Consider the following 27,810-nt stretch of genomic DNA (forward strand, 5'->3'; position numbering starts at 1 on the left):
CAGAAGAACCAGCTAGCAGTGACTAGCATGCCCGGCTTATGTTGCGGTTTGAGCCAAAGGTGTCAAGTTAACGCCCCACAAGCACATTTGGAGACTCAGAAGGCAAGCTGAGAGGTCCACTTATTCTTAAACCCTGTGAGAGGACCTGCAAAATGTAACTCTGCCTTGCCATACCTTCACCAGATCTGAAAGGTCACTCAGCTGTCAGGGAGTAAAAGTCAATAGCTCAACCTTTCAGGCACCGTCACAGCTAGGTCATCTCTCAGTCGGACTGCTCGCTGGGTTTGGCATTTCTGCCTCTGACAGTCCTCGTCCTCCCTGGCTGCCACAGCCAACATCCTCGAGACCAGCCAAAAAAATCATGTACCCACACATTGATATCTGTCTGTCTGTCTGTCTGTCTGTGCCCCAATTAAATGGAGAAAATATGCATTCGATCTGCTGCGCCAGTCTGAGCAGGTCTAAATTGAGACAGATTTTCTGCCATCAAATTGTCCTCCATAGCTTTGCCACAATTTTGGACCAGTTCTACGTCCTATTTATGCAGATGCACTGTCTACCAAAAGACATCTCTGCATGTTATACGTTCTCAAACCAATCTTACGATGCTAAAAATGCTTTGACGTCACCTAAACGCTCGCTAACAGCTTGCTGCATTTACGCTACAAAAGATAAATGAGCAGCAAGTTCTTCGGCTGGCGAGGCCTTCTTCCACCTTTCGCTGTCTGAGCGACAAGGCAAAAGTGGCAGCGGCACAACAAAGTTAGCTCGGCGCTCTTTGATGCTCAGGAATGACGTACGTCTTCCGGGCCACTTTGAAGCCAAAGGTTACAGAAATAGGCGAGATAAGAAAAGCAGAGACATCAAAACAGGCAGCATTCAAATGCCACGGAAAGAAATGCCACTAGTCTGGACCCAATAGCGTGCATCTTTGGAGTGGAGGTGTGGACGATGAACCGTGAAATCCTGTCCGACTCTGTTTTCTCCGACAGCGCGCGGGCCGGCGCCCTGCCGCAAATGCATTTTTGGATGGGTCAGCGGTCTACATCAAGCTGAGCGGGCCATCGCCGAAGAAGGAGCGTCCTCATTTGGTGGCAACCTTGCTCAAACCAGAGGAGGGCAGACAGCACACCCACCGTGATATCCTTGATTAATATGTGAACAGCGGGCGTCAAAACCGCCAAACAATCATCCCAATGGGGGGGGGCACAAACAATCAGTGGTGCGGGGGCAGACTCCAAGTGCTCAATTCACAGTCCAGACATGCTTCCGCCATGTCCAAACTCCAAGGAATGACCAGCAGGCCACATATCTGCTTTGACTTGCCATGATTTAAATGAACTGTGATCACTCTCACAGTAGCGCATCCCTCCCTCACACAGATCTGACATATGTTTTGTGTAGCATTTCATTTGATTGACTGACAGGTCATAAATGGATCTCTCCGATCCATTATTACAGTGGGTCCATTTGTGGTAGACACTGAGCCACTGAACATATTTGTTTTATATATATATATATATATATGAGTCATATTACGCCGACTCGAATGGAGGAATAAGCCTATTGGAGATGAAGTGGCTCCCTAATATTGGTGGAACAATGGAGGATGGCCTTCAGATCGCTCAGAGCAGCTTAGAAAGACCCACGGCTATGTGGCTTGTTTACATCCACAGCTGCCTCTTGGGCAAAGACCAAGAAAGATGCGAGAGAAGGCCGGAACTGGAGGACAAAAGATAGATTCCAGTCAAACAGGATAAAGGTGATCGCCGGCGGAAGAATTGAGAGGAACGCAAGTTCAATGCGAATTGCGGAGGAGGGGACAAACAACTCAAAGAGGTGAAAAGACAAGTAGAGTAGTGAAGGGAAAGAAAAGGACAAAGAAGAAGTGGCAACATTCCTTTCTCTGGGAAGCCAGCCAGCCAGCCAGCCAGCCAGCCAGCCAGCCAGCCAGCCAGCCAGCCAGCCAGCCAGCCAGCCAGCCAGCCAGCCAGCCAGTTCAGGCCAACAATTCCACAGCATAGCGAATCCCATCGAACCCAAGTAGCGCGAGATGACAAAAGTCCAGCTCCTCGAAGGCAACGCACACTCAGCGAGACGCCGAGCGGCAAAGGGCGATTAAGCCGAGCTCCTGCTGCTCGCCGCCAAATGGCATCAGCGCGCCAAATTTGCTGCAGCCATAGAGAACCACTGCTGAGTAAGAAGATCAAGTTGTTTTAGCCATAATGCGCATCAACATTTCAAGGTAGGGAAAATAAAACACACAGGCAAGTGTGACCGCCTCATCGATCCTTTTATTACTTGTACCATGGAAGCTATCATCCCTCAAAGGGTTCAAGGAAAGTGAGTCAATCCATCTTAACGACAGGTCCGCACCGGCCGACCTGTGATGGATGGGGCCAGATATGGCAGCGTGGGAGATTAGGCCAAGCCGACAAATTGCTGCCTCCAACATTCTGCGGGCTGTGTGCGCTCTGTCGTCTGATTCGGTCATCAATTCGCTCCAGTTTATCTTGATCTCAACAAGGAAACGACAACGAGAATTAACATGGCGGCTTTCTCGGATGTTGCCCGACCTTTGATTGGTTTGGATTTGGAAATCAATGAAACCAAACATTTCATTCCAGGAAGAAACCACGCTACTAGCTAGCTCTCACCTGGCAAATCAACGTTAGTCAAATTCTCCCAAAATATGTACTGGCCCAGAACGTTTGGGTCAGTCATGAGTGTATTTAACTGGAGCCTTGGGCAAAACCGCCGCCATAGTGGTGCCACGACCCGGATTGGGAGTGAAGTCAAGGTGGAACGGATGCTCGCTTGCGCAGGGCTTTTAGCTCGGGATGCAAAAGGTGTTCAAAAATGACAAAGGCCTTGTGGAACAGTGAGTCACGTGAAAAGGCAGTCGCCCAAATGATTACGTACACTCATGGAAAACTACTCAAGTACTAAGTGGTGGGTAATTTCTCTTTTTCCCAAAGTAGAAACATCAAATGGACCAAAGGAATAGAATCCGGGGCGTCTCATCTGACGGTCTGTCCACTCAAATTTCTGAGTGTAAATATTTTGTGTATGCTAACCGGCTGCTAACCGGCTGCAAACCGGCTGCTAACCGGCTGCAAACCGGCTGCTAACCGGCTGCAAACCGGCTGCAAACCGGCTGCTAACAAGCTGCCAACCGGCTAATTGCGCAGACTACTAATACTACTACTAATCTGTGATATAATAAGAAAAAAAAACGCCCAAACAAAATCACACTCATAAAAGTTCCTGGGATGAGGAAATAAGGTAAAGGCTGTTGTCAGCAATCTGTGAAAAGAAGCCCCCATCGCACCCCATGGCAATCTCTGACTAGCTTTTGTGATGCTACGCTGTCCACATGTCAGCGTTGCAATATGACCCGAGCGAGAGGCGTCGGCGTCACACCTCTCTAACCTCACTTGTCACATACGCCACTCCAAGCCGTGGCAATTTCCTGCGGCTCATTTTGTCCAAGTGACCTCCTTCCCCTGTTTCCTTTCCTTTCCATTCCACTGAGCCTATTTGGGCTCAAACAAGCAAGGAAAGTTGCTCATAGCGGTCAGAGCTCGCTGAACCCTTGCTGTGCTCTGCTGGGCTTCTGTTTTTCCACCTCTTTTGAATTTGCGTCAATTCAACAGGAGCAAGTTGAAAGGCATTTACTCGTTAAGGTGCCGCCCATTATCAGTTCGTGCACACTCAAGTGTCATGCATGACAATATAAAGGTCATTCTTATGAATGAGTCAACACGTGCGTCCTCCCAGTCTTTCTTTGGCTTGTGCACACGTTCTGCTGAGCTGAATGAAACGTCAAAATTGCTGGCCTCTATCTCTATTGCGCAGCGCTGCCGAGCGTTTCCGACAGACCTCATCCGCTCAGTGGCCATACATGAGTGGACCGCTTTTAATCCAATACTACCAGCACGCCAGCATCGCTAGCTGTGGAAAATGACAGGTTTTTGCATTGAGCAAGCTTCTTGGCCTTATTTTGCCTTTGGGGACTCTGGATTTAAGTTTTGCTCTTTCCTCAAACTAATATATTTGTCAATATGCAGATATGGAGAGGTAAGTCAAGTATACAAGGCAAAAAGAACTATTTTCCCAAAAAATCAATAGGAAGCCAAAGGCTTAGGAAAGAAGCGCTTGGCAGTCGGCAATCTCATCAGAGCCTCGGTGGATTACAAACAAAGGCAGATGTGAGGCTCATTCCCGACATACTGGATGGTGGTAAGCTTGAATTCTTCAGCCCGACGCTAGAGTTGAAGCTGCACCACTCGGGAACTTGTTCAACCGGACCGAGAGCTCGGCCGCACACTTTCATCGTCACAGACTGGAATCTTTTCACGAAGAAGCGTGCAGGCGCCGCTTTTGCTTTCAACGGGACATTTGCCTTTGTGCGCTGAACGTGAGGACAAGTTCTTTTTGATTCTGCAAACAGCCTTGATGATTCGGGACATCGCCTGCGGGATGTCGGCGACTGAGCAACGGGCTGGGCCGGGCCGGGCCGGGCCGGGCGCCGGTGTCAAAAAGCAGCACACGGGGCGGGCCCGGGTGTCAAAAAGCAGCACAAGGGGCGCCATATCCCACAGCCCGCCTGAACCGGCCTCACTCATTAGCGCGTCGGCTAGCATTACATGGCAGCTGTATGCTAATTAAAGGCGACAGGAAATCAGGCATCCCGCCGCTTTGGCTCCATTTCCTTCCTCCCTTTCCATCACTTATTCCGACATGCACAGGAGCAGGTCACAGACTACTGATAAGGCAGAACTAATTGTTCTGTGAAGCCTGGCTTATACACAACAGTGCCTTATAAGTCTTTGATGGTCTGAGCCTTAAAGGAGATTTGTCATCAGGTCCATTTCCCCCTTCCAGATATAAAATATCCATCCCTTATTTCCCATGATGTATTTGTCAAGACTGCCATTTAGGTGAATATGATGTGAAGCTTGTCTCATTTGAGTTCTACGTGTCTCGAAAGGGCTACGCTAATTGCTTTCCTGACAACCAACACCACGGAGACGTTGCGTGGGAACTACAATCCGATTCCTAGAACGCCGCTTATCCAGGCCGGACTGGCCATCGGGCAAAGCGGACAAATGTCTGGTGGCCGGAAATGTTTAAAAATGCAAATAGTCTTTTTTGATGTGTGGAAAGACTGGCAACCCGCCTGGTGGGATGCTGCGAGCTACAAAACACGAGAGCTGAAATCATCTTCCTATTAAGCCCAAATGAATGAGCAAGAAACATGCAAACTTGCTTCATTAGGCTGCGTGAATATCTGATGACCTTGTCTGGATGGAGGGAGGTGACATCACTGCATCAGTAGATAAAAAAAATGTGCCTGCCCGCTTTGGTTGATAAAAACATCAGTCAGATGAAAAATGACAATCTATTTATGCATCATATCGAGCTGGTGTGTAAGGTGTGCGCGTGTACGCTTGCCTGTAAGCGATATCACATTCCGCGGGGCCCATGCAGTCGCTCGGTCGCTCGGTCAGTGTGTCAGTCAGTCAGTGTGTCAGTCAGTCAGTCATCACTCCCGGCTGGCTGCAACTGCGTCCGCTTTGGCGGCCGGCGTTGGGTCACGCTGACAGTCAGTCAGTCAGTCAGTCAGTCAGTCAGTCAGTCAGGTGAAATTCCGTCTTCCCAAAGAAATACGCTGTCATCAATTGGAACGATAATATACATTTAGGCGGGCTCCTATTCTTTCACAGACATGCTGAAATAGTTTTGCGTCGTCATTGCTCACAGCCGCCTCACTGGATTTCCCCCCTTAAAAGGCACATCGTTATGTCACTCCATGATAAGTTAGCGCTGACGTTTATTTGCCTTGTAACAAACTGCTTTTCCTTTGCTATACAATCGGCGAGTTGACATCTTGGGGTTAGACAAAGTATTTGGAAGTACCTGGGGAAAAAAATCCATTCCCGGTCTGGCTCCTTCATAAAACATTTATGAACGCCACAGCGATGGTAACTGTCATCAGTAAAAGAGAGAGAGAGAGAGAGAGAAAAAAGATGATAACGGTCTTTCACATGTCAGGAAAGTAGCCACAAGGGGACGCAAATTTCCCGCCAAAGCAGCTGGAATTTTAAAGTTTGCGTCACCTTGTGGTTACTTGTTACGGTCATGGTTGAAAACCTGAGTTGAGTGCCTGGAGATTTGATGAATGGCCTTCATTTGCAGTTATTATGCTCCTCAAACTGCCCATAGATCTGAGGTCTGCTCAAACTGTTAGCTCCTTTAAATCAGGGCTAAAAACGTTATGGCGGCGTATTCTGAAATGAAATCCTTTCTTTTTCATTTTTAGTCTTGATTTTGTAAGCATTATATTCTGCATTTTTACCCTTTTTTATGTTCTTTGTTTTTTTAATCCTTTTTATGTAAAGCACATTGAGTTGCCTTGTGTGTGTGAGAAATGCACGATATAAAGATATCTGCAGACTCGCTGAGCATTTCAATCAGACACAAAACAGGAATGAGTAAACTTTCCCAGCGCATTCATCTAACGCGGCTGCTGCCATTTTGGCACCGCACAAGATGTCTGTGGGACAACTGCTCTTTTGTGGGGGGTTTTTTTTTTCTCTTCTTCCCAAGACATGGACTTGACAGAAGCACTGATTGGTTGAGACTGCACGGGTCGTCTTTGAAAAAGTCTCCGTGCCCAGTTCTAATTGATTCCCCGCAGGGTTACGCAGCACGCTAGTACCATTAACCATTGAACAAGCGGCACTCTACTTTTGAAAAAAGTTCAAAGCTTGGCTGCAAGATGCCTCCCTCCATTTTTCAAAGGAGCACAAACAACAGCTTTTGAATGGTCCGCCATCCCGCAGGTGGAGGGCGAGCGAGCAGGTGGATTCTATCCGATAACAGCAGGAGGCCAAGTGAAAAGACACACATCTCACGGCTGCCACCAGAAGATGTCCAAACCAGCAGACCTTAGGTGAAATGTACGCTCTCTCCAAGTTGACTTTCTTCCCTTGACCTGCCGCTCCGTGCTTCTTGTTCACGTTGACAGTGGCCGAGCTGTCAGCGGGCCACGCCGCCCTGGGGCAAAGGAGACCGAGGGAGGGCTGGATGGATGGGAAATCCTTCCCGGTCCTGTCTGGCCCCGCTGAGATTACCAGGGCGCTAATAGGATGGTCCATTTTCCGTAATAGAACACACAAAGGCTAAGCTCTCACTCTGGCCTTGGATCACTAGCGAAGCAACAACAACAAAGAAAGAAGCTTGCTCTCTCCGTTCGTCCTTCCGTCCGTCCTTGCTGGCAGCCAAGGAAGCTTAGTCACCTTTAGACAACTGACTTACGGCAAATAATCAATTGCTCACTTCAATCAGGCCACTTTTTTTGGGGGGGGGGGGGGACCCCGAGAGTAGAGTTGGAAACTCAGATTGGAATTAAACAAGAGAAAAAAAGTTGGGAAAATATGACTCCAAAGGTTTTAAAGCGCCTCCCGGACAACTGGAGAATAAACGTCAGGGGCAAATGTGTCGACACAATGAGAAGGCGAATCACTCTCACGGGAAAAATGGAGCAGGGCCACCAAGTGCAGCTTGGACCAGGAACTCAAAAGACTGACATGACTTAACAAAACCAGAACACGACTGACCGAAAGCGACAGGAAGCAAAAAGACAACGACCGTACGACGGGGCAGACAGGACACAGGAGGGGAGGGGCGACGCAAACAGAAACCATGGCAACATAGCAAGACTGGGGACGAGACGTGACAATCTGCTTCTCATTTATTTGTTTGGGATTGACGACAGGTGAGTCCTGTTTGATCGTAAATGGATTTGAAGGAATTATTTTGCTTCTTTTATGATGATATTAGTTGGACTGGACACAGCCGTATTGTCGATGAAAACAAAAATGACGTCTGCTTTTTAGTGCGGTTGACTTCCTTGTAAAAAGATGAAAGCTGCGTCTTCATTTCCCTGATAAACCGATGCTTTGAGGCCTAGCAGAACTCCTGAGGCACTTCTGTCTTTGACAAGTGTGATATTGAAGGCTTTTCCTTCAGCCATCCAAAGTATGCAATCTTTATGACAAAATCCACATCATGAAGTGTCACCTGGGTTGCTATGGTGACTAAATTTCATCCGACAAACACAATATGGTCAAGCTCAGTGAGCGAGATGCTCGCAAGTCGGGCTCAAGGGCAACTGAAAATCAAACAAGTACTACAATGTGTCTGTGTGTGTGTGTGTGTGTGTGTGGCGGGGATGACGTTGGAATTCAGCTATCAGCTAAGCAAAAGAGAAACATTCTTAACCTCGATGTGTAGCAAGGATCCAACTGTGGTCTGCTACTATTTCTTTTGTTTTTGGTTGATTGCCAACTCTGATTCCCAACATTCAAATACACAAACCATACCGAGCGTCCCGTTTGCTATCACACAAAATTATGAAATTCAGGAAGCAAAATAGAGAGAAAATGTACAACTATGTACAACGAGGCCAGGAAATACTTGACGTGATCAATTTGTCCAATAAGGGACATTAATGCTTCCCCCCCCCGAGACGGTAATAGAGAAGCAAGGTGGCTTTCAGTCCCCAAAGGCAAGAGAGGCAAGAACTCTTTTCATGCATGAAACTGCGGTGGTGCGGAATGAAATGTCCAACTCCCATCCGAGTTTCAGGTGTCCACTTACTCGTCTCCAGCCCGGCCACTCAGCTACATCACTGTGTTATCTGGGCTGCTCTGACGTAAGCGGCCTCGGTGGAAATGATGAAGCGCTGTCTGACAGTGATGTTATACACAGTTCATTTTAGGCGAAATCCTGCGGCTGCAGCTTCTTGCATTACCATCACACTCTTGCTACAAGTACAGCCAAGTGGCCGGTACATTCAAATCAAGAAAAAGTTACAGCAATCATGAATAAATACATTCAAATACATCAGTTCATTCATAAATAAATACATCCATATCACTACATAAATTCAAATAAGTAAGTCAGTAAAAAAAAAATCATTACATCAATCAATCCATAAATATATACGCACGCGCAGACACTTGCTGTCTTGGACTAGCTGGTGATAAATGGATTGGGGCATTGTGTCACTTTTCCTCATTTAGAGTCTACGCTTTATGCTTGAATGCCGTGAATTAATCATCCTATTATGTGACAAGGTAATGAGCTGGACTGCAGGGGAAGAAAAAAAACAAAGCTGTTCCACATCATCCTTTTTGTTTTGTTTGTTTGCTCGCTCGTGGATACAAACCCACACGCACAAAAAAATGGAGCCAAAGAGGGAATCGTATGATCAACTTTGGCAAAAGGAGCTCACCGCGGGCGGGCGGGCGGGCGGGCGGGCGGGGTGTTCGCTGTTTTCCAAAAGCGCTTGTTGACCTCCATCTTGTTGTGTGTAACGAACTCCTGGGAGAGCAGCACCTGAAAATACAGCCATTTAATATTTGACTTTCATCTCCCGAGCAAGGAAGTGGGTTAGATCCTTGTTATTTCTTGATTTAGTCATTCATTAAATTTGCAACCGCAGTGCGCTTCAAACAAGAAGCAGTTGAACTCTGACCCGTCTTTGATATTCCCAAAAGCTATTCATTATTGCAAACATTTTGCGCTCCCTCCCCCGAGTCTAGCAAAGCAGGACTTCATTCTCGGGCTTATATATTCAGCTCTACCGCTACGTGGTGATGGCAACATACATACCTGAATTTAGCTGAATACTTTCTCGGGGGGGTGGGCAGTTCATGTTTTTGAACAGAAAAAGGATTACAAAGGTCTCACGCTGGACACAATAAGGGCACGCCGGGGATGTTTCAGAACAGGCGCCGAATGGATCGAATCTTCGAGAAGTATCGCGAGGATAAAAAAAAAAACAGAAGAAATATAATATATTAAAGATAATTCAGCCATGATTTCAATTTGTGCCTCGTCAAAATGAATCAAAACACTGCCTGGTAATTTGGTGGCTTCCTATATATGAAGACAGTTCTCTATTTAAAGCTACTATTCAAAGATTTTGTCTTTGATCATACACAAATGTCAGTCGGTTGAAAAAGTAACTTTTTTCAAGGTCACCGTGGCAACCGACCCAGGCAATAAAGCAAGAGCGGATTGTGGGGGATGCTTATGTTGAACGGCTTCTAATGACTTTGACAGGAGCAAGTATTTGTTTGTATGTACGTACGTACGGAGGGAGGGAGAGTACAAACCCACAAAGGCAAGGCCGAGCAGCCGCAACATTTTCTTCCCTCGCACAACATCAAACGCTGACGATACGTTTGCTTACGGCAGACTACAAGCACAATCGACACATTCTTATATTAGCTTAAAAATAGGATCATTATTTGTTTTGTGTTGAACCAAATCTATCATGATTTGTTATTCAGTATATAGTAACCTTAGATTTGCAAAGAATTGCTATGAACGTCAATATTGAGTTTTTTTGACATTGTCGCTGTGGCTTCCTACATAACTGATCACTAATCACTTCAATAAATGTATTATATCCTCTTTTCTCAATTGGTTTGCTTTTTGGATCAAATTTTGCAATAATCTATTGATATCAAATCCATTTATTTGAGTATTTGCTTCACTTTTGGTATTATTCAGAAGCTGTTGAAGATGATGGACAGTACAGCTGCGAGATATCATCAGAAATGAAAAACACATCATTAATATCTATATGAATAATTGAGTACCTGGTGTAGAGCCTTGGGGTACCCCGCAAGTGATCCTTCATAGTTTGGATTTTTGAACTGCACATATTGATATAGGTCTTCTAAGTAACTTTCCATTTATATGCCAAACCTCCATATATGTTTAGATTCATGATGTAAATCATGGGAATTTCCCCACTGCTCAAGATCACATTTTCCACAAAACACAAGTTGGGTTTTTTTTTCTCTCAACAGGCATTTCAGGAAGGAGAAATCACTTTTCATTTGATTCAAAATGGGTAGGATGTGACAAACATCTTGGAGATTTTTAGAACTGGATTTTGTAGGTCATGGCAGATGGGCCGTGACAGGCACGGTGAACAATCTAATAAGATCGCGTCTTGGAGCTGTTTTTGTCAATTAATGGCAAATGAATTGCTCATTATATTCACGAGTTATAAATGCGTTCCATGCAGTTTGTTTTTATCACAACATCAGTTCACAGCATACAGGAACAGGAACCTGCACAGCTTGTTAGTATTGCAAACATGAACCTTGGTTGATCATGCTACTTATCAAAGGCTGCTCAATGTCTTCACATGCCAAGACACACAAAGAGATCCAAATTGCGTTTCCCGCTATCCCACGGTGACAAGACGTATTAGAAAAGATCCATAAGTAAGAAGTAAAAACAAGAAGGCACATACAATGAAAAGGCAGGAGTTCAGGATCCCAACAGCCTGGATGGAGTATGAAGCTGTTGCTGAGTTATTTTAGACATATTTTAGAAACTTTAGATGAGACCAGAGGGATATAAATTGGAGCAAGAGCGGAGTGGGAAGTGAATGTAAGAAAAATCAACGCCTAACAAACAATCAGCACCGACGACGGGGCTGCCTACGGCTGGTTCTCGGACGAGCAGCATACACAGAGAGAGAGAGAGAGCAGCTTCCAAAATAGTCATAGTTGCAAAAAAAGAAATAACAATTTTAAGATGGTCTGAGAAACAACTCTGTTGAATTTTGATACAGATTTACCATCAGATTTTGTTATCTTATTTGAGAGAAATAGATAGACGGACGGACAGATATAGATAAGCTAGCTCGCTAGCTAGCTAGAGCAAATAAATCAATGAATCACAAATAGATGTCTCTCGCTTCCAACACACCTGTTTTAAATGATCAGCTCATCAAGTAACGAGCCTGTTGCGAGCAACGTAAACTGGCAGAACATTGCTAGCGATGACGGCATCAAACTCTTGCTAGCTGCCAGACGCCAGGTCACTGCTAGCTTGATACCACTGAATGTCTTGCCTTTGACTGAGCTATTTGGGAACTCCAAAGTTGTCCAGACAGTTTAAAGTCAGGCCACCGGGCAGGGCGATCCCCGGACACGGACCGCAGCTGGCGAGAAGGCGGCGAGGCAGAGGGGAGCGTCTGGCTTTGTCACATCACTGGTTAGCGTGCGCGACCTCGGGTCCACGCGGGGCCGAGAGGCGACAGGAATATGTTTGACAATCCGCCGTAACGCCTCCCTCCATCTGTACATGGGAGCACAGATGAATCCTGCGAGCTGGAAGCTTTCTCTTTGATAGTCATCCGCATATCCATTAGCAGTGACATCGGGCAGAAGGTTATTAGCCGTAAATGTCACTTTATAATGAATTAATCCTGTCGGCTCCCCTTTCCTCGCTAATGAGCCAAGTCCAGCTGATTGTATTCACGCTCAAACATACAAGGATGCCGCCAGGATATTTCATTAGAGCGCCGCCGGGCCTTGTGATGGGCAGCGTCCAGTTTGTTTGGCCTAATGAGGGATGCGCCAGGCAGGCAGGCAGGCGGGCGGGCGGGCGGGCGGCCGGCCGGCCAGCCAGCCAGCCAGCCAGCCAGCCAGCCAGCCAGCCAGCCAGCCAGGCAGCCACACAGGCAGCCAGGCAGCCAGCCAGCCAGCCAGCCAGGCAGCCAGGCAGCCAGGCAGCCACACAGGCAGCCAGGCAACTGGCAGGCCGTGCAGTCAAAAGCAAAGCCAAGTCTCGGGCGAGGAGAGAGCAAAGTTTACTCACACTTTGCGACCAATCACCTTTGACTGGTGATGAGGTCCGCACTCCAGAGGCAATTATGGGGGCAATTTTGAGCTGTTTAGCAAATTGATTTTGAAAGCTCCCCCAGAGGCACATCCACGACTATTGGGTTGAATTTGAATAAAAATCCAATATGAATTTGCACAAAGCCGGGAGGAGTAACTCCGCCACATTAGGCTAATAGAGAAGAATAGTGTGGCTGCAAATAGTTTGACATTTACCCTGCCGTGCGCTCGCTCAATTATCGGGAGACTTTTTTTGGATTTTCCCAGAGGCTCTGCAGTGCAGTTATGCACAAATGGCTTTAAGGGACTCTGGCCGTGATGATGCGCCGCCTCGGTCGGCTTCATAATTGCCAGGTTGGAATGACCGCCGACGTCGGCCGCTTGTCACACCTGCGACGTGAATGAACGTGGCCTTCTGTTGTGTGCCTTGAGCAGTTTTCCTGCTTTACCACGACGGCGGGAGGGACTGAATTCAAGAAATTGATTCCGAACCGTGGCAAAACGGATTGATTACCGTGCTTCTAATTGGCTGTACCGCATTATAGTTATTTCATTCCAAGCAAGTGGAAAGTACGAGTATTTCGAGCAGTGCCTTTCCTAATACACTGGTAACGCCAAACATTTGTATCTCCAATCCACTTTTGCCTTTAAAAGGAATGAGAATGCCATCGGTCCGTTCCACGGATGATGAGAAAAACAGCAGTCTATATCGTTTATGTTGCTAGAATGTTTGTCTATATGTGTTACTGCACTCTTGGTGTTCAAATGCCCCTTACTTACTAATGGCGCCAACCTATGAGCCTGTCTGTGAGGTTTTGCTTTATGTGTTAGGGTCAGGCTACCGGAAGGCAAAAGTTGTGTCTTCAAATGTTCTTTCACTCATAGGAAGCACCTAAGGATCATGATGTTTTCTCAGTAATTTGAGTTGAAATGAAATTTTGTATGTGCACCTAATGCTAGTGTGGCAACAAAGCTTTTAAGGTGTGACCGCTAATTACACGTCAGGAATTCAAATGAAGGAAAGTACCTTCGCGATGCCCCTCAGATCTCATCTGTGGCACAAATGGACTGGCAAAGATGGGAGCCATAGTCTCTGTCAGCTGACCTACCACCGGAATCTGAGGTCAAGCTTCTCCGCTCTGATTAGCGTCAACATTCACTTGAAGCCGCTTGGATATCTTGTGTGCTTCTGGTCTGCTCTTATAATGATGTGTTTCATCACCACAGAGGTAAAAGAAAGGTGATGTGGTTTTTTTTTAATTTTTTTATGTCAGTCTAGCGTGAACCAGAATCCACCCCCCCCCCCCCCCCACGCCTGTCAGCTCAGAGCCGAGCCGGACCTGTGCCGGGCGACTTGGAAATCAAGCAGATTAAGAGAGTGGACCTGGCAGAAAGCTTGCGGCTGGATTTGCCCGTGTGGAAAATCTCCTCCACCTTCAGTGCAGGCTGGCAGAGCTTTAGAAATTAATTTGTGTGCGGCTGTCACTGCGGAATAGCGCGGAGAAGCGGTGTCTTAAGTGCACGCTTGCTTTTGTGCACAAGGGAGCCCAAACTTCCAACAATGGCGAGAGGGAGGGTGTTGTCTCAAACTTTCTTGAGTAGTTGGGATTAAGGTGCTGTCAGTATCATGGGGGACTCTGCAAAGCATAAGATTAGGGGAAAAATATTAGCTGGAAGCTTATTGTGCTCTCTTTTTCTTCTGCTTTCTGACTTCCTGCCAGTCAGCTAAAAAGACAGTTTGAATTGATGTGGCCCAACCGACACAAGTTGAACAATGGAGCGAGCGTGTGCTATCCTTTTGGATGTGATTGAGGGCCTCCTCATCTCCGGCAGGCCTTTTGTTTTCTTTCAAAAGTGCTCTATAAATAAAACGGAGTTGGGTATTTTTACAAAGCGTCATGATCTGTGCTTTTGTTGACTTTGTTTTGATGTATATTTAGTTTTCTTTCATGTCAACCAGCTTTATTGGCCAAGTTTGTGCATGGCAAACTATTTGAAAGAGCTATATATTCAGTCCACCTTTTGCCTCCACAGCACCAAATGTTGACCAAAACCTTTGTGACTTTCCAATACATTTCTGCAATTACTCTCTCTCTGTCTGTTCGTTAAATTAGCCAGTGGCCTCGTCATATGAGCTCCATTTATTTGCAGTCTGGATGCCCAAATATGGAGGGACTTGAATCAGTTTAATCACAAGATTTGCAACTAGTCGTTAAATTGCTAGAGTGGTTATGAATTCAGGAAAATAAATAAAATAAAGTGCTATCATTTAGAGGTAAAATATTTGGGATTTTATGAGAAGGCTTTTCTTGCTGGTTATGGAGGGGAAAAAAAGGCTATCTACTAAAAGAAAAAAAACAAGTATTGGTTTTCAGACGGAATTAGATGAGCAATTTGTTGCCCGTCTAAAACGAATGTTTGCCGCTCACTGCATCAAAAGCAGTTTTGAATTGAAATTGCTGTTAAAAGCAGGTCGCATTAAAATCATGCCAAATAGCTCCCTTTCACTTCATTTCACCTTGCACGCACAATTTTCTCATCCTGGAGTGGAGGATGGATTTAAATGCAACACAGCTTCCATTTGAAATAATGGTGGCTTAGAAATGACCCTGATGGAAAAAAAAGCACATTGAAGGGCAAAAAAAAAATCGACGTCTGTGTAAGAATGTGATTTCTCGCCATCGTTTCACCGACGCTTTGTCGCCGCTTCCCCGTCGACGTCCTTGAAGCAACTAAGAGAAAGTCACATCGGGAAACAGGGCCTCTTCTACCAGGACGGGTTTATTTACATATGACACAAGTGTTGCACGGGTACATACAGAGAGACATCGATATTCCCACTTCCTGCACAAAGCACATTCAGCGAGAGGACGCGGGTGAAGGTCCAAACGGGTGCAAACAAATCTGGGGCATGAAGAGGACGCGCACTGTACACTGAGATCACACGCACCCGTTTGACCCCGACCGAACACGGATGGAGTGGAGAGTGAGTTTCCACGTCAAATACAAAAAGAACACGTACAAATCTTAACGCCACCTAGGCACTCGCGTTTAGAGTCGGCGGAACCGCCACGCGGCGGGACTGCGCTCGTCATTCGGGCTGGCTCCTTGTAAAAAAAACAAAATCCACAGTCCGAGTGGCGGCCTGCGGAAGTGATTCACGCTACACAAGCGCATTCAAGAGAGGTCGTGATCGTCCCACACAACATCAAATGGAAAAAAAAAAAATAATCCAATCACATTTGCCAAAGATGAAGTTGACTTTTGAAATAGTTGGGGCGCTCATTGGACATGCAAGTGCAACCGAGTGCATGATTATTCATCTGCTTCCTGACACATAAAACACACTGGCTGACAAATGAATTCAGTAGCTCAGAAAACTTCTAGAACCGCTGTCACAATGAAACCAAACTACCACTTTAGTCCTTCCTTCCTTCCTTCCTTCCTTCCTTCCTTCCTTCCTTCCTTCCTTCCTTCCTTCCTTCCTTCCTTCCTTCCTTCCTTCCTTCCTTCCTTCCTTCCTTCCTTCCTTCCTTCCTTCCTTCCTTCCTTCCTTCCTTCCTTCCTTCTTTCCTTCCTTCTTTCCTTCCTTCCTTCCTTCCTTCCTTCCTTCCTTCCTTCCTTCCTTCCTTCCTTCCTTCCTTCCTTCCTTCCTTCCTTCCTTCCTTCCTTCCTTCCTTCCTCCCTCCCTCCCTCCCTTCCTTCCTTCCTTCCTTCCTTCCTTCCTTCCTTCCTTCCTTCCTTCCGTGGAGCTCAGGCCATCAAGCAGCACCTCCACAAAGAGATCCTGTAGCGAATGTTGCGGCGGGACAACTCGCACCTGCTCTCAATACCCTGAGCATCTGACAGTTCCTGGCAGAGAACGACTTTGCCGTGCCGGAGCAACCTTCTCGACCATTCCTCGTTTCCCCCTCCTACCCAAGCTCACAACTTTGCCGTGCCGGGGCAACCTTCTCGACCATTCATCATTTCCCCCTCCTCCCCAAGCTCAAGGAGATCCGAAGGCATCGTAGAGTGGACTGAAAAATTGCCTTGAAAGGTATCTGTTGCGCCGCCAGTCCTGGAAGTTTTCTGACACACCTGTTATGTCAGCATCATCCCAGTTGTGCTCATGTTCTCTTCAGTGTTTACTACATTTCCCAGTGCATAAAAACATTCACGTGTCAACAAATGAGCTCCTCAATTCAGGTGAACTCGCTGCAGATCTGACAAAACAATCAAAAGTTGGACGAGCACTAAGCTTTGGACCAAATACAACATGACAAAAGAAGAATCTGCCTTTTTGAAAGTCACATCCTTTATGGTGTATTTACATAAAAGCTCTGCAAAATATTTTTCTTTCTCACCTATGTACAACACGTGACGACAATGTCAGCGAGCAAAAGGAGAAAGGGAAACTTTGAGGAGACATCAGAGGCACAGAGCGCAAAGATATCAAGGTAAATGTCGACTGCCGTCTGGATTCGTCGGTTCCCTCCGACAAACCGCTCGCATTGATCAAAACGTTCACAGTTCAAGCTCACGGGAGGAGACCGACACCAAAAACATCCATTACGTGATGAGAGATGACAACAGCGCCAGCGATACTCATCGTCAATACTTTAGAAAAAGACTTTTGAAAACAACTCAACCCACGTATGCTACTTGCCACGACGTTTTTTTTTTTGTTTTTTTTTGTTCTCTGGCAACACAGAATGAAATGATTTGTTCCCCCCTGTTCTATAGAAAATAGTTTTTCCATACTGAAGCTTGTCCGGCCCAATCACGCCAGGCAAACTAAGAAGGTTGACATCATCCATGGGCGTATCGGGGGGTGGGGGATGCATCGTGTGTTGAGCACAAGTGGGATGGATGATGCTGAGAGAGAGCTCAGCGGGGGAGCTATGACTGAACTGTGAATACATCTCCTAGGAGAGTAGGGGGGGGGGCGGTGGGCGGTGTAAAAAAAAAAAGCATCATAACCGGACACAACAAAACAAGAAATATACAATCATTTTTCACTGATGTCATGTCAGCACCCACCCTTCAATGAGTATTTTTATTTACACATGCCGTATTTCTGTCCTTCCATCGCTGTAGGTTTGTTAGGTTTTGGTCAGATGATCAGAATTTTCTTGTGGGGAAGCCGCCGCCGCCGCCGCTCCATCCATGCCCCCCCTCCCCCTTTCTATGCTTTGCTGTCGTCCTTCTTGGAGTGGATGCTGCGGTCGCCCTGCAATTTAATTTCAATCGTATCCGGCTTGAGAGACTCTTTGCCATTTTCTTCCTTCAGCGGCAGTTTCCTGCAAATTTGAGAGCACAGCGTGCACGTGAGGGAGAGAAAGAGAGAGAGAGAGCACCGGTGAGCAAATAACTACGGCGGAGATGAACGGAAGGAACAGGCAAGCAGGATGGATGAATGGACGGATGGATGGATGGATGGATGTCCGTGAGACGTGTCGTGTGCTCGCTCACACAACACAAGCGTGTTGGTCTCAAATGAAAAGGCAGCAGTGATGGAAGCGTGTGAGAAATGTTTGCATTCATTCTTTCATGGCTATCACCCGCATTGAATGCGGAGCCTGAACCTTTCTGCGCTCCCAAGCCCAATTCAAGCAAAACGTCCTTCAACTAAATCAAACAAACACAAGACTTTCAGTTTCAATCCACACACTTGGAGTTTTGGTGCTCATGTGACACAACCAACCAGCAATAGATGAGCTCAAACAAAACCCTCGCCAACAACGCTGCCCGCCCGGCGAAAATGCGACTCCGCCGCAAAAATCGACCACTTGAGACTTCCCCTGCCTTGAAATGGAATAGCGAGTGCCACGCCCGCCCCGCCGCACGTGTAGCCTGATCCTTTAGCTTAGCGGTTGTTAGAGACGTCGGAAGTTGGTTCTCTTCCCTTGAAATGTGAGCAAGTGTGAGATGATAGGCTCCTTTCTAAATCTTCTCAAATTCTTTCGACGTAGACAGCAAAAGCAAGACATGTACTACTGATTCACGTTTGATCTACAGCCTCAAGAAGGATTTGAAGGACTCAAATTCACACCATTTACTTGATGATCAGCGTGAATGACTCAATCTTTGCTTTGCTCATTCATATTCACACAACTGCTAAGTGTCAAATGATTGTAATAGATTTGCAAAAGCCTCGTGTCGAAGTCAGAGTACACGCGCGAGGAGCTTTGGCCCACTGAATACGAGGTAGAACGCTGTTAAGCTCATTCCCGCAGACGTATCCGGCGTTTCATTACGCATGACGCAAATCCATTTAAATTTCCTTGCAACAAGAGAAGTGAGATTATAGGAGAGTGAAATCAAGCCAAATAAGCACAATTGCCACAAGGCCTCGGGGAGTTGGGGGATGTTAACGTTGTCGCGCAGCGGAAGCAATTTCATGTTTCATTAGCTCGTGCAAACCCAGATTGGACTAGCGCTGGGCTGGTACCTTTCCGATGATTCTTTGCTTTGTGCCGTGTCCACACGGATTCATTAGGGATGGAAATAGAATCTTGGCATATTGACATCCCTCAATCAAGTTGGGCCACAACTACTCATAACACCGCTTGCTTACCTGTCGCTTGAAGCTTAAGGGCTCTTTGGTTGCATGAAGCTACACTGAAAACACTTTTATTTCCTCAAGTGGTTGCACAAAATCAAATCATCTAAATCAAGCGGTGGTCCGCGGCCCTCTAGTGGTCCGTGGCCCTATTGCAGGTGGTCTGTCTGCGTAATGGAACATTTTAAAAGTCAAATTGATTTGTTATTTGGACTGGATTTATTTTCCAATTCATTTTACCCACGCAAATGACGTTAAATGTAGAATAGACCTACAGATGCAAAGAAATAGCCTTTCTAGGGCTACGGTGCAAAATCATATTCCACCCAAAGCTGTGGCTTCTCGGTTAGAACGGTGCTCCCTCGCCTCGGGCAAAACCAGTTGAAAAGCCCTCTATTAGATGATAGTCGACTTCAGAAAATATATCTGGAGCCAAAAGATTTTATTTGACCACTTGATGAAAGAAAATTCAAAAGTCAACAAAAAGGTTTTTTCAGTGTATTGGCGCAAGCCGATTTCATGTCCATGAAATGAGGAAGTGAATGAGAAGCAGACTTCCCCCCCCCCACATGCAGAATTAGAACTGCGTTTGAATCATGAACGCTTCAATGGATTGCGGTCAACCAGACAAGCAAAACGAGACACGCAGGATGAGATGTTTGTGAAGAAGACATTATCAGAGACATACTGTGGTTGAAAAGGTGGTCGGGCGGCTGTTGTAGGTGCACCTAGACGGCAAAAAGAAGGTTTCTTTTCTCATTCTCCAAAGAAAAAGAAATAAATAATACTAATCACCGGCCAGCCAGATTCGAGCCTTTCACGAGTTTTGTTTGGTTTAACTTTTGTCACACAAGTCAACTCAACACCTGTGCATATTAGCTTGAAAGAGAAACCAAAAAACAATTGTAGTCGTGAGCCAAAGGCCGTGACACCCACAGCAGATGCTCCCTCGGCAAGCATGAATGATTTGTCGACATTGATACGAGCCCGCTGGGAAAGAAAAGGACACTCACAGGTAGGCGGCCTTGCCCTCTTCCATTTCTTTGCCGCCCGTGGCCGTCTTTTTGCTGCACAGCGTGCGCGTGATGCACATCAGCAGACCGCAGTGCCGCAGGAAGAAGCAGCTGACGTCCACCAGGACAAGAAGCAGGAGGAGCGCTCCCAGGCCCAGGCCCACCACCGCCCCGAGGCTCAGCCCGTTGAAGAGGGATTCTGCTCACACACACACACACACACGCGATGACAATTTAGCTGAGCTTTGGAAATTCATTCTTCTTCAGGAATATGGACATGGGTGGAGAGGGAAAGTCACGCCAGTCACAGCGGCGTTAGAACGTGAAAACAAACACTTGAGAGCACTGCGGGTTATGTCTGTTGCTCACCAAGCAAGCACGGAGGTTCTCAACCAGACTGGAAAAACACACAAGATGGATTTGATCGGACTTTTTTTTCATGTGACACGGCTGAATGTGACTTCATTTGTTGTTGTTTTTTTCAATTGTATTCTTGTTTGAGTTATTGTGAGGCAATACTTGACATTCCTATTTGATATTTTTGTCTTTTTGATGTTCATGCGCTAATTCCCAAAAAAATCTGAAGCTGAGCAGTAGTTTCATTGTTTATTTTTCATTTTAAATGGATTTATTTAATGACAGAAAATACCTTTTACTTGGCTCATCCTAATAGTTCATTTCGATTATTTTTGTAATTGTCCATTTTTTTTCAAGAGCTATTTCTGTAACTGAGTTTGCGTTTTGCTTTTTTGTTGTTGAAAATGTGTCAGAATTCACCTGTGTTCCAAATTTGCATGTTGAAGTGGAATTAGACGTAAAGTTCATTTGCGTAGGCGGATGTTTTTGGCTACAGAGCGACCCCACGGCTCAGGATGGTGCTCGAACGCTTCCAGATGCATGTACGTCAATCACAACCAAAAATGCTTTTGGTTTGGAAACGCCCCCCACCGCATTGTCGCTTGTCTATCGTGTACAAATGCGGTCATTGGAGTTGCTATGCAACAGGAAAGTGTCTGGCGCTAATGTGGCCTCCCTCTTACCTGCTTCAACTGTGGCAGGCCAAACACATTGATTCATCTTTGAGCTCAGAACCCCCGGCTGGGCCTCTCTAATTGGTTCCTTTCACACATTGCCTAATTCCTAAAACACATTCATTTTCATTTCCATGCTCTATTAACCCCCAAAGCGACTGCGACTCCTGATTACTTCCTGAAATATGGAAGGTCTGTCTATTCCAAACACATCCATCCGTACAACGCGCCTCGCCGCTGATTGACGGAAGCCAGTCCATTAATAATGAGCGAACGGCCATGAATTGATCGGGGAGGCAGCGGATGCTAATCTTCCGAGGGATAAACACAAGTGCTTGAGGACGCTCCGTAAGCGTCAAAGTTGCCCCGAGAGCTTTTAAAAGGATCGTTAAACAAGGGGGCCAGATTTAAGGGGGATTCGGCCAGCCCGCGTGCGACCGGAGAGCACTCCAGAGCCAACTCCAGGAACAAAATGCTACGAAAGGACAAATAAACGCTCGCTGTTGGCTTTTACTGAGCACAACCTTTTGGACATAACCAAATGCGCATTTCTATCGGCTTCTTCAACAGCGTGATGGATGATCGATCATTCTGGATGCATTTATCACTTCAAAAGCATACATGTCAAACTTACGATACGGCCCGCCACATCATTTGACAAATTGTCCAGACGAAATAAAAAATGGAGTTCACTTTTCAAAACTAGAGCTACTGCTAGCAATTTAGATTCCCATTCTTTCTTGGAATTATTTTGACCAATTTCAAAACAGTAGCCTGTACTGTCCAAATTTGTAATGGCCCTCCGAAGGCCAACAAATGAACTTTTGTCCAATGGCCACACTGGAGCCACACAGCTTTCTCCCCTCATTTTTGCTTTCCTCCCGGGATGCACCTAACAAGGGAGAACAGTCAATCGAAGACCCCCTCGATCGGCTCTGTTTAGGAGGCAGCGCACATGCTCGCGGGCCATTTAGCCGGAACAGAAAAAACATTCCAAAGCATTACAAATAGACTCCGGGAGGAAATGCAAGCCTCCTCTGGGAGGCTTTTTGTCGGTGCCACTCACAGGGGGCAATAATGCAATGACATTTTGATTTCAACAATACACATTGACACAGCAGTAAGTCAGGCTACTTCAAAGCGCCACACACATCAAAGCGTCCCTCTGCATTTCTGCATACATGTGCGCATTTATACGCGTGTGGCTCCAAAGTAGCTGGAGGACTTTGAAATGAGAAATGGTCTTGCACATCCACTTTTATTCCTTGTAAAAATCAAGGCCACCAACAGGCTTTCCCGCCTGCAAGCCAAAACATTCGGGCTCGGTGCTGACTCGAATAGAGAAAGGCCCTTGAAAATGAACGTCAAAGCAGAAGCTTGGGATTCCGGTCGCGTGTCGTAGCGCTGATTGACACCACGACTCGGGCCAAGCAATTCATTGAAAGGCTGTAATTGTTGGTTAAGATACGCTTACCTGTGATTTCAGGTTTCTGTGGCATGAAGAACTGATAGAAGGTGGGCTCCGACAGGCCTTTAACATTGCGGGCCGTAATCTCCACCTCGTATCGGGTGTTCCACTGCAGCGGCTGCAAAGTGGCAAAGTCATTGGAGCCCGGAACCAGCTTGGTCATCCATTGCTCTTCTTTATCCTGCAATCAAGTCAAATGGATGGATGAGATGTTTGCGAGCACAATGGACAGACAACCTTTGTCGTCACTCACTGTCTTGTACTTGACGATATATTCCACGATGGGCATCCCGCCGTCATCCTGCTTGACCAACCCCAGCTTGTAGGCTTTCCCCATTCCTCTCTGCCCGTGGACTGCCGGTGGGCTCGGTTCTCCTGAGAAATGGAGGCTTTTGAATTTCCGGTGATATTTTACTCTATTGATATTGATTGATTGAACATATCAGAGTGAGTCATAGTTTTATGGCACAGCTGCAACGCGCTGCATTTACGTATATGCTCGGAAAGAAAATCAGCACCCGAATGGGAATGTGTGAGCGAATGAATCGTGCGATTATTGTGTCTGGAAAAGCAAAATCAAAATGAAATAAATAAAACAAAATGTTTTCGTTTTTATTGGACACTCATAAGCAAGTGGATCAAATGAAAAAACCCAAAGCAGCTGGCTTATTTCAGGTAAAAGAAACCACCGCGCCTGAGGGAAAACAACCTGTCCGAAACAGAAGGCGGACTGTGCCTTGGACACGACCAACTGACAAATCAATGACTAATGGCAAATGAGAGACTTACGTATGGGTAAAGTCTGGAAAGACTCCGTGTGACTGAACTCGCCCTGACCCTTCCCATTGACGGCCGCCACTCGAACCTCGTACGTGGTATTGGGCTCCAGGCCGGTCAGCACCACCGTCGCTGGGGAGACAGAAAGAGAGGCACGGATCGCACGGCCGGCGCGAACGTGAGCGTACAACTTTTCCCGTCGAGAACAAGTTGCCTCATAAATATTTACCAGCTTGATTCGGATTCACTCAATTGCTCAATACCTGCCTGCTCATTTGTTGCTCTTCTCCCAGCGCGCGTACTGCATATTAAAAACGGAGTGTAAACACAGAGGATCTCAATACCAGTCTGTCGCTAGTACGCATTTACATAACCTTCCCTGCGCTGAAAGGCCAACAGCGTAATGAGTTAGCGGCGGGCGTTGTTTTGTCACTCAGCGCAAATTAAATAGCGTGTAATAGCGCACGACTTTGGCTCCTGTCGCAAAAGTCGGCAATTTGCAGCCGGTGCCTTTTCCGGCCTATGAGCGCAGACTTCAATTTGCACAAAAGCATTTCAATCTAAAGAGTCCAACCATCTAATTACGTTGAAGTATTTATTGGCAAATGTGTTTCTCCAATGCCGCGCGCGAGCTTCTAATTAGCAAAGTACGCAAATGTATTTGTGGTCTCTGGAATAATGGAATATGCGAAATACATTCAACTGGACTTAGAAACAAGCTGATTTCATCCTGTCGGCTAATTTGCGTGATTCACGACGTGCTATCGACTGTAAAGGTCGCTCGGTAGATTGATGAACCAGCAGCTCGGCGAGAACGCGTAGCTGGAAATTGAAAAAGTTGGAGGAAGTCTGTTTTTAGAGCCTCGTGTCTTCTTGACGAATCCGGCCAATGACGTGTTTTGATTGCGCGTCCCGATACTTTTGTTCCGGCGCGATGCTTGAGTCATTCAGTGCTCCGCGGAAGACTCACTCTGCACACTGTGCGATCGGACGTCCTTCCAGTCTTGTGGGCCCGCCTCCTTGTACCGCACCAGGTAATAGCCGATGGGCACGCCGCCGTGGGAATCCGGCTTCATGAACGTGACGGTAGCCAAACGCTGGGAGATGGCCGACAGGCGTACCGAGTACGGGTTGGACGGCACGTCTGGAAATGGGATCAAAGGTCTGTGGCGGTAGGAAAGAAAAAGCTCCAAAGACCTCAAATGTCTCGTCTCTTATTGTCTGAGTCGAGACGTCGTCACGCGAGGTCAGCTTTTACTCATTCCTTCGGCTCGTTCGAACGGCGCGAAAGATAATCGGAATGCGCAATCGTGTCTTTGCCAGCACTACGGTGAATTAAATAGCGGAGGGAAGGGTGGCTTTGAGATGAAGATACATCAGTACAAATGGGCCCGTTACTCACCTGCCTGGGCCAGAATAAATTCCTGGTAGCGAATGCCGACGTTATTGCGGGCGGTGCAGTTGTAACGACCAAAGTCCCTGTCGGACACGGGCGTCACCTACAAGTATAACAATCCGTCAACTTTCATACTGGGAGAAATGAAAAGCAAACGTGAAAAGACAACAAGTAGGTCATGTGTCCGTGTGCTCATGCTTCTGTCACACCTCTAGTAGAGACTTGCCCATGCCGTTGTGCACCCGAGTGTTGGCCGTCCCTTCTGGCGAGATGGCAAAGTGTTCCCTCCTCCACAGCAAAGTGGCCGGCGGGTTGGACATCACATCGCAGCTGATGTTCACTGGGTTGCCCTCCCAAGAATAGTAGATGGTGCGGTTGCTCGAGAACTTTGGGATGTCTGGCCGAGACACATAGCGGAGGCGGCGTCGGTAACGAGAGCGCTCCAGGCGGCATCGTTAAGAAGAGCGCTCTTAATCGTATGAGTAGCAGATGCAAATTCCAGCAAATGGCGGCGGGCGGCCGACAGATTTCCCCGCAGCCACTTGTTTGAGTCTTGCTCGCAGGATTCCATTCCAGAGATTGACGGTCGCTTCTCCGTCGCCAGCGTGTTATCCTCTCTCAGACTTAGGAAATGAGTTCATGAGTTCGGCGGCGGTCGCGTTTGTCAACTGAGGCCGAGGCTCTAACGATGCGCGGAACACGGGTGTGAAATTTGCTTCTACCGACGCCGTCTTGCCCGAGCAACGGCGGCAGGCAGCGAGGAGAGCGACAATCAGATGCAGTCCATGAATTTGCTCTCCATTGAATTTGGCATCGCGTCAGGGCGCCGTGACCGACAAATAGCTTGGTCAGCTGCTCTCTTTCAAGCGGTGAAGCCAAATGCGACTTAGTCCCGAGAAAGAAGGAAGGGCAAAATCTCACTTACACTCAATGTCAAGAAACATGCTCTTCTGATGCCCTCCGATCCTGCTGAGCGCCTCACAGTCGAAGCGGCCCAGGTCGGCGAGCCTCACGCTGCTGATGGTCAGCGCCGATTTGCCGCGGTGACCGCGCACCTCCAAGCGTCCGTCCTGGCTCTGAGGACATCAAAAGTTCAGGTCAAAGCGCACCTTTTCAAACCAAGCTCAAGTCATACTCACTGTCAAGCTGAGAACAATTCACTTCAAATAAACCTATGACGTCGATATGAGTTAAGTTGCTGTATTTATTCTTCAATAGCCATTTTAACCCAAATAAAGATCGGTCCAAATTGATCATTTTGTTTCGCACTAGTCGGCCGCCAAATCTCACAGCCAGCGGTATTTATTTTTGATCGTTGCTTCGGCCTGCTGTCATTGCGTTATTAACAAACGGGCCCGGCCGCCTGCGGGCTACTGACGCCAAATGTAGAGCAGCCAAAGTACTTTTGACAACCTCTTTTCATTTCTAGGCTGACAGTAGCTTGACTTCAGGAGTATTTATTGTCTAGTGACTGGAGTGTTCTCTCGGGTGTTGTCAAACACGTCGGCGTACTTGGCCAGGCAGAAATGGAACAGGGCCATGCATCAGATATCCAGCGTTAGTGCCTGAGCAAATGGACCATTGCAATCTGAGAGCATCAAGCTCGTCCGCTTTGCAAGAACATGACATAGTGCAGGGAGGGAGGGGGCCGCTGAGATGAAAATACGCTCGGTGAAACGCTGGACTGGTGCATATTTCACAAAGGAACTGCACCTGAAAGGAAATATTACATCATGACAGGCATCATGAATGGGATTTTGCTGCACTGTTACCTTTGAGATAGTCAAATCCTCCTTTCTGCCTCAATTGCTTTATCTTGCTCCATTTATTCTGTTATGTGTTGACTTAATCATTGATTAGAGTCAATGAAGGGGCAGTCCAGGGAGGGAGAATGTGTGCTTAAAGTTTAGAGTATGTGTGTGTACGTATATCTAGATCTAGATATCTCGTGAAACAAAATCTCAGGACAAGAATCTGCACAAAGGTTGCTTCTTCTTGAAGACAAATTCAGGTCAACTGTGCCATAGTTGGTGTAAATGTGGCTTTAGTCCCGCTATTCCCCTGCAGTGTGCGGTAGAAACAAACATCTTCCCTTGCACATTTTGCTCTTGTAATGACCCCCAATTCACCAAGACACTCTTCGTTGTCTCAGCCTGATCCTATTTAGCTTATCGGCACTCTTATCACAGCAGCGCTGGCTGGCTGGCTGGCTGGCTGGCTGGCTGGCTGGCTGGCTGGCTGGCTGGCTGGCTGGCTGGCTGGCAGGCCGGCCGGCTGGCTATCTATCTATCTATCAGCCAATGACTTGCAGTGGCTCACCACTTCACACTTGGAATGTTTACTTCGCCAGCTGGGGTCAATGGGATTGGAGGAGCACGCAACGCTTTGAATGCTGAGGATGGACGGATCAGCCAGGAGGAGGAGAGAGGACACCTTCCAGGAGAGGAGCTTCTGAGTCAGGAAATGAGTGGCTAACGCCCCCCCCCCCCCTCCGCATCCCATTCCTCTCTGCCAACTGGCGGGGTGTGTGAGCGGAGACCAAGGCGGCCTCCAAAGCACAGCCTGTTTGATATGCAGCTCAGTGGAAGGTGAGTGGCCAGCACACAACAGGGAAGCACATACTTGCCGAGGCTCCACGCATGTACATGGACATGCACATGTCCATGCACATGCACACGCACGTGCACATGCGTGGAGCCTCTGCGTGTACATGGTAGCTGCACACGGCTAAATGTTGCGTCGGTTTGAAGGCTTGATGAAGAGGAGAAGGTAGAACAGATCTTACAGAATGCATAAATAATACAAGCAAGCATCTGACTCTCAGATGGGGGGCTGGAGTGCTTTCATCAGAGTGTGAGG

The 27,810-nt window shown here is 47.1% G+C and overlaps 1 protein-coding gene across 3 annotated transcripts in view; it reads right to left on the bottom strand.

The window, feature by feature from the left end:
* Nucleotides 1-1,559: 1,559 nt before the first annotated feature.
* The window catches only part of ncam2a (neural cell adhesion molecule 2a), a 104,739-nt gene continuing 78,488 nt past the window's right edge, over nt 1,560-27,810 (bottom strand). The window contains exons 9-18 of one of the 3 annotated variants that reach the window (XM_085904889.1): nt 25,877-26,027; nt 25,161-25,348; nt 24,958-25,054; nt 24,526-24,699; nt 23,568-23,687; nt 23,032-23,153; nt 22,785-22,959; nt 20,280-20,478; nt 19,955-19,994; nt 15,485-18,004 (exon numbers count right to left, since the gene is read on the bottom strand). In XM_085904889.1, the coding sequence (XP_085761015.1) occupies nt 17,948-18,004; nt 19,955-19,994; nt 20,280-20,478; nt 22,785-22,959; nt 23,032-23,153; nt 23,568-23,687; nt 24,526-24,699; nt 24,958-25,054; nt 25,161-25,348; nt 25,877-26,027 (1,323 nt within the window). In that variant the 3' untranslated portion in view covers nt 15,485-17,947. Of the gene's footprint in view, nt 9,409-15,484; nt 18,005-19,954; nt 19,995-20,279; nt 20,479-22,784; nt 22,960-23,031; nt 23,154-23,567; nt 23,688-24,525; nt 24,700-24,957; nt 25,055-25,160; nt 25,349-25,876; nt 26,028-27,810 lie in introns of those variants that run through there. The other 2 variants (XM_085904851.1, XM_085904868.1) reach the window with 2 other exon arrangements.

The sequence above is a fragment of the Syngnathus leptorhynchus genome, chromosome 1 (genome assembly GCF_054491065.1).
Source record: "Syngnathus leptorhynchus isolate UIUO chromosome 1, UIUO_Slep, whole genome shotgun sequence".
Taxonomy (NCBI): Eukaryota; Metazoa; Chordata; class Actinopteri; order Syngnathiformes; family Syngnathidae; genus Syngnathus; species Syngnathus leptorhynchus.